At 38.8% G+C, this 19,153-nt stretch overlaps 1 protein-coding gene across 2 annotated transcripts; it reads left to right on the top strand.

Moving 5' to 3' along the window:
• The first annotated feature begins 3,116 nt into the window (after nucleotides 1-3,116).
• On the top strand, nucleotides 3,117-9,092 carry slitrk5 (SLIT and NTRK like family member 5). 2 transcript variants are annotated; one of them, XM_079811848.1, is made up of 2 exons: nucleotides 3,117-3,788; nucleotides 5,397-9,092. In XM_079811848.1, exon 2 carries the CDS (start codon nucleotides 5,454-5,456, stop codon nucleotides 8,055-8,057), a length of 2,604 nt encoding a protein of 867 aa, XP_079667974.1. In that variant the 5' UTR covers nucleotides 3,117-3,788; nucleotides 5,397-5,453; the 3' UTR covers nucleotides 8,058-9,092. The 2 variants fall into 2 exon arrangements, with proteins under 2 accessions (XP_079667974.1, XP_079667975.1); XM_079811849.1 differs by lacking the exon at nucleotides 3,117-3,788 and adding an exon at nucleotides 4,331-4,589 and having other exon boundaries at nucleotides 5,397-8,449.
• The last annotated feature ends 10,061 nt before the right edge of the window (nucleotides 9,093-19,153 follow it).

Genomic DNA, 19,153 nt, shown 5'->3' with positions numbered 1-19,153 from the left:
CAACATGGGAATACATGTTACCTTGTGTAAGCATTTGTAAACTCAAGATGAATGGATGAATATTATAATGGATCTATCAATGAATCTAAATGAAATGTATACCAGGCAGTATCAGGCGAGGACTTGCAGGAAGACTGAGAGTTGTCTCAATGTCAGCTGCAGTGGCAGACACCTGTAGGGAACAAATACATTATGCTTACCATAATAACATTTTTAAGAAGAAAAATTATAAAAGGTCAATAATTAGTCAACACTAGGTGAGAGTAACCTAGAGGCGAATGAGGTAGGCTTATGAAGTACGTACAGTCAAACTGCTAAATAGATTCGGCATTCAAATTTTAAAGGGTAACAATTTTATTTTTACAGATCTTGGGGAGTTCTACTGCAAATGTTACCAAAATTAAACAAAAAAACTACCCAAAAGTAATATTGTTTTGGCTATTCAAATCTAAGCCTCACTGTTAAATGACATGTTCAAATCCCTAGCAAGACAAGCTCCTGAGCATCAGTTTGATATCAAACATTCTTGGCAATAGGAATAAGATTTGCGCAACAGAGACTATAGTGTATTTTGGCTGAATCTGCATCCTGAGTGCCCTATGCTGAGTGGGACTTTCTGAGATTACGTTAATGGTATTTCAGTTCTGGAGATTTGTCCTTCACAACAGGAAATGTCCTATAACTGTAGCCGTTTAATGCGATTAGCCACAGCCTGTGACTTAAATAATTTAATGCATCTTAGTGGTTAATTTCGATGCCACGCTAAAGATGTCGTAGATGTCACACTTGCTTACTGTCCTCATTGGAATGGTAAGGGAGGTGGACGTTACGAATTAGCATACAAAAGAGGACAGAGGAGGCGATTCCTTAGGACATGCGAGCTTAGCATGCTAGAGTTAATTCTATTTACACTCAGAGTGCTCAGTGGCTCTTGAGGTGTAATTGGAGCTGAGCCCTTATAAATCTTCGGCCGGCAGTTAAAGAGGTTGATGTGTTTTAGAAGACAAGTAGCACTGGTCTTCAGCGTGTATTTGGATATTTCAGTATGGGATATCCACACTAATAATGCTTGAATGAAAAAAAATAAAAAATCAAAATCAAACCAAATTTGGATGGGAGTAATTTATTTTCTCAGTGATGTTTAATCAGCTGCTCTGGCAGTGATTTTTACAACAGGTGTAGTTCAACACATTAATATGTTCCACTAACATTCCACAGCTACAAAGTAGCACAATAATTTTTGTACTTTATATTTATTTTGCCTCAAAAAAATAGTTTCTTTAAAATAAATTGCATTTGGTATTAATTTGCAATGTATATGTACGAGGTAGCTAATTCATACAAATTCGTACGGCCTCGCTCGTATGAATTCGTACGATTTGTCCAAACCAGTGTCAGGTAGGTTTAGGGGCGGGGCTTCAGGTTTAGGTCATTCATACAAAATCATACGAATTAGGCAACTTGTCAAATGCATACGAAATGCTGTGAGATCGGTTTGGATATATGGATGACTAGAAATGACTTACGTATAAATAAATTAATAAATACGTAAATGCAGAATAAATAAATAAAGGGATAAATAAAGGAATAAAGGAATTAATAAATAATTAAATTCTGAAATAAATAAATAAATGTAGATGCATAAATAAATGAATACATAAATAAATATATTTCAACAATAAGGCCATTTACATTATATTTTTTATTACATTTTATTATTTCTGCTTTTACATTATTATTATTGTTGTTGTTGTTGTCTCTAGCTTTACTTGCTTATTTTATCTTTATTTCAACAATATATGTAATTATCATTTTAAAACCTTTTTATTAAATTGTAATGTTTTGCTTAAAAATATCATTACATTATTTAAGCCAATTTTAATTAATTTTAAAGAATTGTAGCTCAAACAAACACAAACACACACACACACACACACACACACACACACACACACACACACACACACACACACACATGTTTGTTTTTGTGAAATGTGAGGACATTCCATAGGCGTAATGGTTTTTATACCGTACAAACCATATTTTCTATCCCCTTACACTGCCCCTGCCCCTAAACCTAACCCTCACAGGAGACTGTGCAGTTCACTTTCTGTGAAAAAAAACCTCATTCTGTGTGATTTATAAGCATTTTGAAAAGTGAGGACATGGGGAACGTCCTCATATTTCACCCTCTTTTTGTAATACCTATGTCATACCCATGTCATTATACACATTTGTGTCCTGATATTTCACGAAAACATGCCCACACATACACACACACACACACACACACACACACACACACACACACACACACACACACACACACACACACACACACACACACACACACACACACACACACACACACACACACACATATATATATATATATATATATATATATTATCCAAAACCTAACATAGCTCTTTTATGTGCTTTTCCTTTTTAATATATTGTAAATGAATGCAATGACATTCATGCATCTTTAGGTGTGACTTCAGCTGTCATACTTTTGGGGGTCACATTATATTTATCTGACACTGTACAGTGTATATCAGCCTCCAGGTGACAAATCTGTAACCCAAGGTTGAAGGTTGCCTGTAATTTAGTTTATCTGTCTCCCAATGAAAGATCAGGGATTAGAAGTAAAATCTTTCTCCATGCAAGCTTAGAAGCTTTACTGATCTCTGCCTTAAGGGTGATGTGCTTGATTGAGCATTGGTTGACGTCTTTCTCTCTCACCTAGTTTGTGTAAATGACAACACGCAACATAAAAAGTTTTCATTGTCAATCTTATGCATTACTAGACCTTTCTTTTGTGCTAAGTAAATTAGCTGCGATTTTAATTGGCATATACTCTGTGCCCATTATGCAAAATGGAACTGAGCTATAGGATATAACAAGTTAAATGTGTCGTGAACTGCATACAGATGGCAAAAGCTTCTTTTACCGAATTACACTGCCCTCTATGGGCCTCTCTCTCTCTCTCTCTCTCTCTCTCTCTCTCTCTCTCTCTCTCTCTCTCTCTCTCTCTCTCTCTGTGTGTGTGTGCCTTTTTTTCTTCTTCTTCTTTCTCTTTCCGATTGTCTTACCATCGCCATCACCCTTCAATTATTCTGTTGCGTAAAATAAGCTAGAGAGAGGACAGTGTGCGAGCAAGAAGCTCTTATTTTAAGTCATCTCATAAATATTCTACCCTGCCCCAAATTTACAATCGATCTGACGACAGTACAGCAACAGTGAGCCAATGGAAATCCAAGTTCCACTAGTTGAAACAATAGTTAAGATGGCAACACAGCTCCAAAGACGGATTTATGGGAACCTCTTGCCAAAACAAAAATAAAACAAAAAAAATATGAAAACAGACAACACAGCATTGGAGGAACCAGAGATCAGCGAAGAAATCACATGTACATCCGGCAATGTACAACGCGATACCAGCCGTACCACTCACAGGCGTCTCGGGGATGCGTTCTTTGCGCGTCCGTTTCTGAGAAAAAAGGATAGACTGCTTTGCTTGTGGATACATTCCGTTTAAAATGGACACTGCCCTGCTTGGATTTTGCCAGGGAACGGCAATGCACGTCAAGAGAAATTCCTAAACTTGCGTTTTTCCTCTTTTCAGCCCGCTGACCGTCACGTTTCCAGGGAGAGTTTGTGATACCCAGGCTGATCACGAACCACTCCACGGATTATTATACAGTCGGGCTAAAGAGGGACCAGTGTCTTCAAGGTTATGGATTGGCCCTGCTCGTTACGTTTTCGAATTTACCACGTTTAAGCGGGTAAGCAACATGGATTGTCTTCCAAAGCAAAGCAAGCAATCTCATACGAAGCCCCGTTTTCCTGCGGCTGGGGCTGTCCGTGGTGCTGAAACGCAGCTTTCTCGCCGGCATAGAAAACTGCCTCTTGAACACTTGTGCTGTCTTTTGAAATATCCAGTTGTGTATGCGTTACACAACTTCTTATGTGTTTCGCAAGCTCCAGGCGTTAGATTTAAGACCCTCGATTATGAAGCATTACGCGTTGCTTTGGAAAGACCGGCTTGGGCGCGCGATGAATGAGCTGTTTTGGGATGAATCGGCTCAGTTATATGGTTGTTTACTTAATTCTCGTTTCTTCTTTTTTTCAATCAAATTCTAGGCAATTAACGTGGCTAATACAGACTTTTGGATCGTTATACAGCGCGTTAGACTTGTGTGCTGTATCTGTGAATGTGTGTGTGCGTGTCTTTGTGCGTCCAAGTGTGTTTATGTGGGAGAGAGGGGGAGAAAGAGAGAGAGAGAGTGTGTGAGAGAGGTTGATTAGCATGAACACAAATGCTTCTACAGAATAAAATGGTTTAATATAGTATTGTTTGCTCCTCATCAAGATGGAATCGGGCTATAATCGATGACGTCGCGTTTTGATTTTAATCAACTCGCGTCTTTGTCGCCTGAGGGATGAGCTATGACTGTCACATACAGCATCAAAGGGAGAAATTCAACATAGGCACCTTTGTGAAGCGTAAATGTGTCGTGCACTCCGAGGTTTAACTTCGATACTCGTTGAGAGTTGATAAAAACTGAAGTCGTCGGATATGTGGGGTGAGTACGGGAATATATATACATGTATATTTTTTGCATAGGGGTATGCAAATGGTCTTTTTTTTGTATTTAGAACATGTCTTGCGCGATATTTTAAAACGATTTGCAGAGTGACATTGATATGTATATTTGCTCATCTGTCTCGTTCAACGGCAGATTTTCAAATTGGAAACCATGCAAATGTCGATTTGTTCAGTGCATGAGCAACTGGCTTTACGTTTTGCCTCTTTGAGTTGAGATGCCGCCGGATAATATGTTGGAAATGCATTCCCAAATTGCGCATTGGAGAGTATTTGTGCTAGTCGATGTTACTTTAAATTTCAAAGGAGCGTTAACGTTCTCTCTTTTTTTTCCTTCTTCGTTCTCCCCTCTATGTCTTCATAAATGTGTCTGAGTGTCGTGATGAAAAGAATGTTGTTGTATTTGAAATATCATGATCATTACATAATATACATGATGTATTGTATTGAATTTTCGTTGATAGGGTATGAGACTATTTTGATATTATTAAACACAATCATACAATTATATTGAATATTTAAATGTTGAATATTGAATATCATATTTATTACATCTTGCATTGCAAAGTTTAGTCTAAAGAACAGTGCACATTGGTTATTCATGTCAGACTACGTTTTTTACATTAACTAGGAGAAGTTTGCTTTACATAAATTGGAAGGATCCTGCGATTTGTTTTTTGAGATATCCCTTTAACATCTTGTGACTGTCCACCATTTAATGTAATTTGCAGATGTAGATATTGCACGTTCATGTAACAGACATTCATCGCATCTTTTCCTTTTCTAGATGACACCCCAAACTACAACTGCACTACCGTGAGCTGGGCCATTCCTGCACAAGAAAATGCATATCTGGATACTGAAAATAATATTGCTGGTTGCCACATCTCTGAGTCTGGTTGAGATGTATGACAATTATGGGGAGATCTGTAGGAATCTGTGCACTTGCGAGGAGAAGGAAGGCATTCTGACGGTCAGTTGTGAGAACAGGGGCATTGTGCGACTGTCGGAAATAAGCCCGGTGCAATTTTCTATGTACCATCTTTTACTGACAGGTAATTTGCTGAAAAGATTATCTGTCAATGACTTCATCAACTATACTGGAGTTACCATTTTGCATTTAGGTAATAATGACATATCTGAGGTGGAGACTGGGGCGTTCAACGGACTCCAGGGACTTAAGAGATTACATTTGAACAATAACAAAATAGACATGCTTAGGGACGACACCTTCGCCGGACTCGAGAGCCTAGAATACCTGCAGATAGACTATAATTTTATTAGCACTATTGAACCTAATGCTCTGAGCAGGCTTCATCAACTGACTGTGCTGATTCTCAATGACAACTTGTTGTCCTCTCTGCCCACAAACATTTTCCGGAATGTGCCCTTGACGCACCTGGATCTTAGGGGAAACCGCTTAAAAATGTTCCCTTACATCGGCCTTTTGGAGCATATGGACAAAGTGGTGGAATTACAGCTTGAGGAAAATCCGTGGAATTGCTCTTGCGAGCTCATTGCGCTCAAGGCTTGGCTGGAGAGCATCGCCTACACTGCTCTGGTGGGGGAGGTGGTTTGTGAGACTCCTTTCAGGCTTCATGGCAGGGATCTGGACGAGGTCTCAAAGCAGGAACTGTGTCCCAGAAGGGCCATATCAGAGTACGAGATGCGCCCTCCTCCCCCGCTCAGCACCAGCAGCTATTTCCAGACCACGCCGGCAGCCGTGACGGCATCAGCCACGTCTTCGGCCGTCCTGCGGTCCTCATCTAGGCCCACCAAGGGCACCCGCCAATCCAGCAAAACCAAGTCTAAGCCCACTTCTCGAATCCCAGCCATCCCCTACAACTACGGGCCCATCATTGCTTTTCAGACCAAATCTCCCGTGCCTTTGGACTGCCCCACCACCTGCACATGCAATCTGCAAATCTCCGACCTGGGGCTAAACGTCAACTGCCAGGAAAGGAAGATAGAAAACATATCAGATCTTAAGCCCAAGCCATACAATCCTAAAAAGATGTACCTGACGGGGAACTACATCCCTGTTGTACGTAGATCTGACTTCGTGGAGGCTGAGGGACTGGATTTATTGCACCTGGGAAACAATCGGATAGCACTCATACACGACAGAGCCTTTGGGGATTTAATTAACCTACGCAGGCTGTACTTGAATGGCAACTTGATTGACAGACTCACAGCAGATATGTTCTTTGGGCTAAAGAGTCTGCAGTACTTGTATTTAGAATATAATAAGATTCGAGAGATTGTAGGTGGCACCTTCCGCTTTGTGCCCAACCTTCAGCTACTTTTCCTCAATAACAATCTTTTGAAAACGTTGCCGGGAGGCATCTTCTCTAGTCTGTCTCTCTCCCGCCTCAACCTTCGCAGCAACCAATTCCAAAACCTGCCTGTGAGTGGAGTTCTGGACCAGCTGAAAGCCTTGGTTCAGATTGACCTGTTCGAGAACCCCTGGGATTGCACCTGCGATGCGGTTGGCATGAAGATCTGGTTGGAGCAGCTGAACACTGGAACGGTGGTGAACGACGTCAAATGCGTGACACCCAAGCGGATTGCGGGGCAGGATGTGCGGGTTATCCCTTCTGATCAGTTATGTCCAGATTACTCTGACGTCATCGTGTCCACCGTGGTTCCTTCCGAGGAGCCTTCAGCAGACAGGATCACCACCACCGAGACGCCGCAGAGGTTTAATACCCCTTCCAGTAATGTTCCTTTGTCTGTTCTGATTCTCAGCCTCCTGCTTGTTTTCATAATGTCCGTGTTTGTGGCAGCCGGCCTGTTTGTGGTGGTGATGAAGAGGCGCAAAAAGTCTCAGAGCGACCGCACCAGCACAAACAACTCCGACGTGAGCTCCTTCAACCTGCAGTACAATCTCTATAGCAATCGCTCTGTCCCCAAGGTCAAGGCCCCAGTGGGTCACGTCTACGAGTACATCCCCCATCCATTAGGTCACATGTGCAAGAACCCAATCTACAGGTCCCGGGAAGGGAACGCCGTGGAGGATTACCCTGATCTGCACGAGCTCAAGGTCACCTACAGGAGTAATGCCGACGAGGACCAGGAGGTCAACTTGAGGAGCCCCAATTACACGGTGAGCACCATCGAGCCTCGCGAGCAGCCGTCTCCTGTTCAGGACGCAGAACACTTCTTCAGAGGGATTCTGGAGCCGGATAAATCTCCATCGACTGCTGGTGGCAGGTTTGAATATAAGTACACTGGCCCCGTCCCGTACACATACCAACCAAACTTCGACGTGAGGCGCCAGTTCTTACATCCTGAAGGAATACGAGAGACTATGCTTTATGGTACAGCGCCAAGTACTGTCTTTGTGGAGCCCAATAGAAATGACTATTTGGAACTAAAGGCAAAACTTCAAATAGAGCCGGACTACCTCGAAGTTCTTGAGAAACAGACAACACAGAGCCAGTTTTAAAGCTTGGTCTATCTATAAATGCAGTAGAAGCATTTTCCCCTTATACTGACTCAAACTGGAGGGTGCCTTGGCACAATATACACCAACTTAAAGAGGAAAAAAAAAAATCCAAAACCTTCAGTGGGGTGTGCCGAACTATGTTACTTTAATTTCAGAACCACATGGCATTACAGAAATATCTAAGAATGAAAATAAATAAATAGAGCTCGCTGAACTTGGATGAAAGCACGAGTTGTGATATAAAACTGGCGATGCAAAATCTATTTTTTTAAGCCGAAGATTGAATACGCATAAATCTAAGTGTACAGGTTAATCTCACCCAAATACATTTTCAGGAATATAATCATACGACTATTGTGAATTTAAGGGGGTCGGGGAGGGGTTTCACATGCAAGAAAACGAAAAAAAACACTTTCTGACAGAAACACTATACAGCAGCGCATCCAATCGAGCAGGACAATTTCTCTGCTTTAGTCTGTAAGTAAGTACTGTATTTATTGGTATACTCTTTGCCATGTATTTTCAACATTTTTTCAATGATCATCAATATTACGTGTGTCATGTCCCATGATTCTCTGTACCAACATTTTGTTTGTAGTTTCCGATCACTTACTGTAGCTTGCATTGTACAAGTGGCTTTTTTTGAGCAGTGGCACACCCCAATGTCGAAGAGAGACTTTGCATCATTTAACGATTTCAAAGGAAAAGTGTCTTTGTATGCTGTCTGCACTTTTTTGGAAGATGGAAGGCCCCAGGGTCTTCCCAGCTAACATTAGAAGAAATATTATATATTAAAAATGAATATGTGTATTCATTCTTAATATGTATTTTTAATATGTTATATCAAAATTCATAAATAATAATTGAAGTAATAATTATGTTGTGTAATACTGATATTTTAATGTAACACCTATTTTTATACAAGCATTCGCAATTCTCTTTCCCTTATCGTTTTCATTGTTTTGATTGCTTTGCACTTATTGCACTATATTGACCAAAATATGTTTATGTCATCAATAAATATGATGTCCGGTTCTTATAGATCTTTGTTGGCTTTCGCCAGGTAACCAACGATCGCGGGCCCGTTGTAAGTTGACAGGAGTTCATTTGGTAGCTCAGATCAATACACCAAGCTGATGCTCGGTGAACCTATGTATCGGTTCTGCTCACAGACCCCTTATTCTTCAAGCAGGAGAGCAGCGCACACAATGCGCCACTAAATAGGGTAAGCTACTCTTAGGGTGTGGGAAAGAACAAGAAATCGATGAGAGCTATTCTGCCTTATGCTTATAACAGAGGCAAGCTATTATTACGAACGGGTCAAATTATGCCATTCTCGCGTGACCGAAGTGATAAAGCAACGTATTTATACATGCAAGCAGAAGACTTCAAAACGAGGGTTTGCATCGTTTGGAGATTGCTGGTTGTTTAGAAGCCCTTGGATCGATGGATTATCCCGATGCTACTTTGATCTTTAAAGGTGCTTTAAAAGAACTTCCCCTGTCTGCCCTCTATACCACCACGGACTAAAATATTGGTACAGCTGCGTCTGCCGGTGGATTTTAAATTGCTGTGTCAAGTGTTGGGAGGAAGCTAGGAGGGAAGCTGACCTGGCCCTCTACTCAATGATAAAGAGGTCTGCTTTGTACCCAGTGCCTCAGTAGGCTCAAGGGTCCTATTCCACTTTGAGCATGATGTGGATCTTTTTATAGCTGCGGAAAATGAAGGCTGCATCTAAGGACGGGGGGCTTGAATAATTTGGGTAACCTGACAACTTGTCTTTATAAGCTGAAGAGGGTGAGTCGCGGCATTGTAAAGCCACAAAGGGGCTATTATGAGAGGACAGACCTTGACATACTGTTACACACCGATGTGCTGCTGAGGGATGTTAATGTAATTAATAATGTGCAAGGGCTGATTGTCAGGTGACTGTGCTTTTTTTCATGCCTAAGTGTTTTGGATTTTGTTGTTTTCTGTCATTTGTAGACATAAATAAAATGCTGTGCATTGAATCGGAACATCTTCAAAAAACTATATTCAGGACTGTCCTGGGTTCAAGCTTTACAGCAAGACAAAAAATCGTTTGCATCGATGATATCTGCATCAGAAGGTCAAATGTCAGGGGTGTCGTTCTTCTAAGCTCCTAACGCAGCTGTTGCTGTGGCATGTTTAGGGATGCGTTCCAAAACTGTGCAATATGGTAGTGAACGTTTCCAGCCCCATCACCAAAATTATCTCCATTTTAACGCTTGCCCGTTCCGCGTACCATTAGCTGATATTGTTTTTGGCTTCCGAGCTAATGTGCGTTCTGAACCGAAGGATGTTTTGAACAGCGAGGGGCTGCATTACCGGTTTGGTGGCACAAAAGTAAGACAAAAACATCAATTGCGTACTTCCAAATCCACAAATGGCAAATGATGCCTCTTAATCGGCATGATGGGCTTTGGGAGGGGCCGTCGGGGGAGGCTACAATGTTTAATTTCCCCACTGATTATTTCACTTATCTCATTTTAGGGGGGTGTCACTGCAGCAGAGAGGACCTGGGAGGGAGATGGCATGCGATTGACGACATTTGCAATTGAGTTCAAGGAGGTTTGGCTAATTGAGAAGGCAGCGATGATATCTGACAGGCACCAATGAGTCTGTTGATTAGTTTAATCATGGTATTTAATGGAACTCCTTGAGCCGTGGGGAAACGTTAAAGTGCGTTGATTTTGCAGGTTGGGAGTCATTTTCAGCCTCTGTAACAATGCTAGTTTGCCGTCTGGCCTGGAGATGTTCAAAGTCTTGTTTGCTGTTTGTTGCTAATTTGTTTACACACCTATTCGTATGGCTTTCCTGAATGATTTAGTTATTTATTTAGTCTTTTTTCATTTATATGCAATTCTTTGGCCCCATATGTGGGTGTTTTGAATTAAATGTTTTGCATTGCATGTCTGTTCGGGGTTATTTCTGTCTTTTCGGTAGCACTTCATTTTACAGTCCTGTTCCCCATGTACATACGCACCTATTATAGTAATTGCAATAACTGGGTAGTAACTACCTCTAAACCTAACCTGGACCCATGTAGTTACCTTATTGTGACCCTAGACCACAAAACCAGTTGCACGGGTGTATTTGTGGTCAAAATTATTGATAATTTTTTTTTTATACAAAAAATCATTAGGATATTAGGTAAAGATCATGCTCCTTGAAGACATTTTGTAAATTTCCTACCGTAAATATATATAAAAAAAAAATATTAGTAGTAGTTATATCCATTGCTAGGCACTTCATTTGGACAACTTTAAATGTGATTTTCTCAATATTTAGACTTTTTTGGCTTATTCATTCAGCTTTTGGGTGATGTATAAATCTACAATTTCAAAAAATTGACCCTTAAGATTGGTTTTGTGGGTCACTGAAAGTGCACGTACTGTAAAATGAAGAGCAACCGTTTGTTCTACTTTTATTTTATGAACTCTAATATTATTCAAGATGTGCTTATTTCCATCGTGAGGTTATGAAGGACATGCTAAGTAATGCAAAATTGGAAATACATTGCTTTACTTGCTCGAGCTATGCCAAGAGCTAATGGAGATAATTACGCATTGAATGGTTTAGGGGTTCGCGCCTGCCTGCATGTGTTTATCCTTATCAAGTGTCCAAATCAAGTGTTCGGTAGTCTCCAGTCGATTTGGACATTGGACAAGGCTTAATTTGGACCTCAACGGGCCCATAGAAGCAAATAAAGGGGTTCATAAAGCTAAAGCGTTCAGATTGCATGCCTCATCCATTCAAACGAATAAAGCGTGCATCTCGTAGCCAAGTTTTCGGATGCTGTGAGAAACACAGTTAGCCGTGCTTATGGGCTGGTAACTGCCAGCGGTTGCCATAGCAACTAGACACCTGTTGGTTGCTGGCTAATCCAAGTGAAATTAGCATAAACATGGCTAACTGTGCTTCATACGACTGCATTCATGTTCCTCAAATGACACCCGATATGGCTTCATCTTACCGGATTGTTGTGGAAAATTGTTTTAATTAGTATATCTTTGGTGAATTAGCAGCTTTAAACTGGTAGAGAAATAAGCATAACAAAGAGACTCCAAAAGGCCCCTCTGCAGGAGCTCCAGGCTGTTTTATGTGCGAAAACACGACTAATTTGTTTTTGTCTCAACTCCCTTTAGGTTTCATTGGGCTAAACTAACAACCGAAGCAAAGAGAGTTAGAAAGGAAACCTGACGTTGACGTCAGCGCTGTGATGCTGTTCTCATTTCACCAGGGCTAAATATAATTTAATGTAGGCCAGCGCGAGTTCGGAGATTTCTGTTTTACCTAAAACTTGGGGATGAACATTTGCCCACTGGCAATGTTTTCTTTTTCGCAAAACTCTGTGATTGCCTGTCCATGTCTGTCTGTCAAGGGAAAAAGGAAAAGATACAAAACTACTTCTTGAAATGAATGCAAATGTGTAATTCGGTTAAAAGGAGACCACAAACTTTTGACTATTCTCAAGTGTTTTCTCAAGAGCGTACTCAGTTGCTGTTTTTTATCCATTACTTAATGTGACATTTTAACAGCTTGTGTGAATAATTCAACATGTTATTTAATGTTTTCTGTCCTGTGTAATGGCAATATCTTCTCCTGTGTATATGGGCAATGTGATCTCATTAGTATTTGTGATATACGGTCGAACCAAAAATTATTCAGACACCATATATAATTTTTTACTAGTGGGTGCAGGCCACTATAGTTCATTTATGTAAGTGAGGATAGCAAAATATAGTAAACTGTGATATATTATACCCAAAGATTATTCATACAGTGGACTACCAGTAAAATGTAAAAAAATTTGGGAGCAAAATGATTCAGACACTTGTTTTGCTGAAGTGTTTTTTCTTTAATTGCTAATGCGATCTTTTACACCACAGACGGAACAAAAATGAATCATCGCTTGGTCATTGGTTGACCTAAATTGGTATTATCTAATTGCAGCTACGTCTACATTAATCCGGATAGATTTGAAAAATGAGTTTTCTTTTCAAAACGCTCTCCGTCAACACTAACATTTTACAAAAGTTTCTCATCCACACTGTAAACGCCAAATTCAACTTACCGTGCATGTGTAAAACCTCACAAAAGCTCACTGAGATGATACAGACATCATAAAGTTATCACACAATTCTTCTGGCAGGATCATTTTATTTAGCAAAATATCTCACCATTCACTGATGCGTCCAGGTCGCACTCGGTCAACCATTATTATGTTTGGTCTAAAACTCAACTCCACTCGTGTTTTGCCACAGGACAGCAAATGTCAGAAATGTTCTGTCATCCTTGCAGGACTGTGATATGAAGTGTGCAAAGTAACATATTTTAGCAACCGTGAATAGCACATAACTGGCAAAATAGTGGTGTAAACATACAAATCTATTGGTATACAAAATGCGTCACATGACTAAACATACGTCATCGTTTTCAAATACCTCCGTCTTCACAGTCCACACTACGGCGCGAAGATGGCCTTTTCAAATGTATCCGCTTTGGAGAGCGTTTTCAAAAAGCAAAGTTTTTGTTGACTTAATATGCCGTCTCAGTGTGGACAGAAGGCCAAAACGGGGAGAAAAAGATGCATTTTCAAACGAAAACTTATTAGTGTGGACATGGCCTGCGTACTAAAATTCAACAGCTGACAGCCGATTGGTTGATTTTAATGCATTACATACCTTTCTATCAAAGTTATCTGACATTATCAAGATAAATTTGTTCTGACACAGTCTAACTCTGACCATTTTCTAAACTATAGTGAATAAACTGGGATAATGTGAGAAAATGTTGAAGCTTTCTGGATAGATGTTGGTTTGACTGTATATATTATGGTATTTCTAATGAATTAAATGTTTAACTTAATAGTATTTATTTAACACTGCGTCACCATGGAATTATAAAGTACTATCTGACATGTTTGTAAAAAATTTAGTTATTGACATATTCTTATTTCTGTGACAACTTATTTACATTATGGAATGTATGTTCATGTGTATTTAGAAAACAAAAAGGTTCTACAAAGTCGAATAGAATGCAAAACTTTGAATCTCAATATCTCAAAACTGCTCAGAAAGCAGATTAAACCTTTTAATTCCAAGGTGGCGACTGTACAAAATGTTCTTGTACGCTTTGCTCAAATGTATATGCAAATACAAATGAGATCACCCTCATATGGTGAGCGATAACCATATGTTTTTTAATGTGTGGAATGATCCTGGAGTAATTTCAAATATTTTGTGTTTCAGCAGACCACTATTGTGCTTTCCTTATCAGCACCGGTGCCTGTGACACCCTGATGGGTTGTGTGTTGGTTTAGACTTCATGCTGTATTTATTACTGCTTTTTTTATTTGTTTGTTCACAAAACTGCACCCAGCGATAGGCAGCCACAGTAACCCTGTCGTTTGATAAATGGCAAGCGTTGTATTACCGACTCCCTGTGTCCCAGCCCTTGTGATGTCTGGCCAAAAAAAAAATAAAAGTAAAAATACAACAGGTTGATGTATCACTCCTTGAGTGTTTCAAGCCGTTTAACAACAGGCCTTACATCATAGGCGCACAACAGCCAAGTCACATTGGGTGAACTTGCCAGGGAATAATATGTAAACATGTTTTCTGACGTCAGTGTGAATTATTGGTTGCTGAACTTATATCTGCTATTTGCAGCAGATTGGTGCATGCAACACTCAGGTCTCGAGTTTATTCCCAGGGAACACGCATGCTATAAAATGTTAACCTCAAATGCACTTTAAGTCATTTTGAAGAAAAGCTCCCAATGCATGACTGTAAATGTAGACTGGAAGGATCCGACTGCTTTGTCCCATTCGATTTGTACTTGATCAGTAATTGAGGGCAGCTGGAGTGCAAACAACTGGGTCATTTCTCCCATGCAGTACATTTGCATGCCCTCATAATACAGTATATGCTAAAAAAATATTTATATATATTGCACTTGCAATTTTTAAAGATCACAGAAATCATATTAGTTGCTTTTGTCACAATATCATAATTAAATAAGTATTGTGAAATGTATTTTGTCATGTTCCTGCGCACTTCTAATTTGGATAAAAATTGCTATTTATTAAGAAATATTCAATTTTTTGTTCCTTTAATGTTGCAAACAAAACACATTTTCTTCAGAATACTTTAAATTTTAATTGGTAATTAATTTTGTACAAAATGAACAAAAGCCAGTTGCTTAATGACATCATCCTCCAGGATCTCAAATCATTATTTGGAGGGAAAACAGCAGCACCAAAGTTCAGTAAATATTAGCAATGATTCTGATGAATCATTCTGTTTTGTGGTATTGGTAGTTGTGTTACTCTAAAACTTGACATTACAAAAAGTAAAAAAGGAGCTGCATATCAGCAATGACCCAGTTGCCAAAAAAATTTGCTACACGATGTGTTATTAAATGTTTTTTAATTTCCATACACAGTTTTTTTTTTTTAATCAGTTGCGTTGATTTTATGATGCATAATCTTGAAACATGTCAGCATGCACCTATACTGTACACGTTCCTCCTCCGATATGCAATGGATACATTAGCATGTGCTTTTTTTTCCCTTCATTGCATTTATATCAAGATACTTTTTGAACTGCAAGATTGATGCATTGTCTTTTATGGAGGTTTATGGGTTGTTCTAAAAATTGCTTCTGGCTTCAATTTCATATTCAGCACAGACATGTTCAGAAACACACACTGTTATGAGCACATATCATGCTGGATTGAAACATAATCTCTGTACACAACAATGTGATTTCATGCATGACTCATACCCATTATATGGAGATTGTTTCCTATGGCACTTACAGAGCTGATGTTTTTTTTTTTTTTTGTCTTTTGTTATTTCTTCCTCCTTTCTTTTGCAATGTTCAATTAGTCTGGTTTCTATGGTTTAATTGAAGCTCTATTTGTTGTATAATACATCCTGTATGATTTTGTTCTTCCGGTTGTTTCGTCCTGCCCTGTTTTTGCTGTCTCTAGCAGAAAGCACAGCATGGAGCTACATGTCGATCCAAATTGAGGCTCTCAAAAGCAAACAGGGTGCATGAGATAGCATGTCTAATGAAGTGCTGGTGAAGAGACGCTGTAATTTCCGGCTAGTGTGAGACTGATGTTGTCTTAATGAAAATACTGCGGGAAAGACAATGGAAAAGATATATCATTGATAAATATGTTTGCCGTGTTTTGAGCTTGGGTAAACGGAAAGGAAGTTATTCCTCCCCAACCTCGACCCCCCCCTCACCCACCCACCCAAACACACATGCACCCCTTGCACAGTAAGAAAAAAATGATTTAAACCGATAATGCTATGTACATTTCCATGATTTTTACACACATTTTCTTCAACCGCAAAAGACAGCACAATGCAATGCATAATGTAAAGCTCAGGTAAAATGCCAGTGAAAAATCCATATGGAAAAGTGTCGGGAAATTATTAATACAGTACATTGTGTTCTGTTTTTTCCATGTGAATTGGTGCAGTTATCTGTAGACCTCCATTTACTGCTCACAGTCCTGTGATGCATTTCAGAGATGAGCTTTTTTGTTCAATGAGAAAATCACATTGTTTAAATTCATGAGCTTTCCTTTTATTCTGTTTCTGTTGCATTTCCTCTCTTATAGATTCAGTGGTTCCTGTAAATCACATTCTACTACCATTACTCTTACAGAAATTATTTGTCAATATCTGTACGTTGCAGATAGATAGATTAGATAGATAGATAGATAGATAGATAGATAGATAGATAGATAGATAGATAGATAGATAGATAGATAGATAGATAGATAGATAGATAGATAGATAGATAGATAGATAGATAGATAGATAGATAGATAGATAGATATTAAAAAGACAGTAATACTTTACTTAACATTAGTTAATGCATTAAAGCAACACACACACACACATATATATATATATATATATATATATATATATATATATATATATATATATATATATATATATATATATATTAACATTAGTAAATAAAAATACAACTTTGTTCATGGACAGCTCAGGTCCATTAAACAATGTAAACAGAAACAACTTTCGATTTTGTTGTATTAGTAAATGTTAAAATTAGCTAAGATTAATAAATGCTTTAGATTTAGGCAGCGCTATTTTAAGTCTTAATAGCAACTAGATTCTATTTACAAATTTTTTTTAGCAATAGATGCTATTTACACTAAGTGAAAATATTTTTTTTTAGCGATATATGATATTTACACTAAGTGCAAATAGCTGCAGAGTGAACATAGTGATATATTATATTTACACCATGTAAAAGTTATTTGCATATTAATTAGATGCTATTTATATTTTATTTTGACAGATACATACTATTTGCACCTCAATATTGTTGTACATTGACAGGATGCAATAATAAAATAGCATATCACATACATTTATATAACATAAACGATTATATTTATTAAAATTATTAAATGGATGCGCCCTTAATGGGACAATAAAAGCCCTCCCCACACCTACCCCTAACCCTACCCAATAAATGCTTTTATTATTATGAAACATTTCGTTAGGCACTTTATTTCCATTTTTAGAAAATGTTCTTAATTTTTATTGGAAGCAAATGCCTTTCCGATGTGATATGTGATAGGAAAAGAGAGAAAAGCGAGCTCTGCAAAAGGCAGATTCGAACCTGGTTCGATCGCATCAAAAGATCTTCTAGCCTTATGCTTTACTGACTAAACCACTGAAAACATTGAAACACACCTGTTATTTGTTTAAACTGTTGTTCCCTAACAGGCATTGTTAGGCGGAACTACTGCGAATAGCACCTGCCAACAAGGCACGCTATTTGCACTTGGTGTAAATAGACACTCCGTTAATGGCATCGTTAACTATAATGCTAACTAATGTAAAGTGTTACCAAAGGAACCTAAAATGCTTGATCAATGCTGCTAATGTCATCTGATACCATTAATGCTGCACACAATGTGCTATAAAATGTTTGCTTTCAATCTTCCTGCAGCATTTAATTTGCTGATTTTAAAATTCATGAGCAATTACCTTGAACTAATGATTCCAATTTCCTCTAGGAACACCCAGGTGAAGGAATATTGAATTAGTAAATTAGTAGTCAAAAAAGTGAATGGGGTCCCTGTATTTAATAAATTGAGCATCAATTCAGAATCAAACTATTCATTTGAACAATATGCAAAATTTAATAAAAGTGTTTACTACTAGCGTTAGAGCACAAACAGAAGATGAGCTTGTCAAGCATTACTATTCAAAAAGGGCACCAAATGTACGCTGGACATTTTAACAGCTCTTTACAATCATCTCACAGTTTCAAAATGTTTTCAGAAGGGTCTCGGGTCTATGTACTGTCTTCTTAATGGGCTTCTGGGAATGTGAGGCAACAGAAATGGATAATTATACTCATTTAGAGTGCCTCTGATCTCCAGGCCTTCTCTGAAGCCCGACAGTCATGTTTTTTTCCCTTCTTGAACCTCAGCACGCTAAGCACTAAAGTCCTTCCTCTGCTTGTCTGTCAACATGGATGCTTCGCAGACGCCTCACCATAATCCTGTCAATCACAGCTACAGCGCTGAATTCACCCCGTTTAGCTGATCGCGGACTCGCATCCGCTCAAAACGTGCCGTCAGCTTCTAGGACTTAGGAAGGCCTTCAGATCAAGTTTAAAGGACACCGAGCACCAGCCTTCCTCAAATAATTTGCTTTTACGTCTATCCGTGACCAACTTCCCCTGCTCAAGTCCAAATCTTAAAGGAATGCTTCAGGCAAAAATCATCCTCGTGTTGATCCGCACCTGTATGTTTTAGTTCAGAACATTTGGGCGCAGTAAGAAATTATTATTTATGGTAAAACTTTATTTTACAGTCTCCTTGTTACATATGTTACATGTACTTACCAAGAACAGTAAATTATGCATTATCACATGCAACTAACCTTCAACCAAACCCTAATCCTACCCTAACCCTATAGTAAGTACATGCAGGTAATCAATACTCTTTATACTTAAATATATAATTACACTGTAACAAATGACACCTTCAAATTTATTTTTAAG

The sequence above is a fragment of the Gobio gobio genome (genome assembly GCF_949357685.1).
Source record: "Gobio gobio genome assembly, chromosome: 3".
Lineage (NCBI taxonomy): Eukaryota > Metazoa > Chordata > Actinopteri > Cypriniformes > Gobionidae > Gobio > Gobio gobio.
This window is presented reverse-complemented; position numbering and strand designations above follow the sequence as displayed.

What these genes read in the sequence shown, in the direction of transcription:
- slitrk5 (XM_079811848.1), top strand. Translation starts at nt 5,454, where the DNA reads ATGCATATCTGGATACTGAAAATAATATTGCTGGTTGCCACATCTCTG.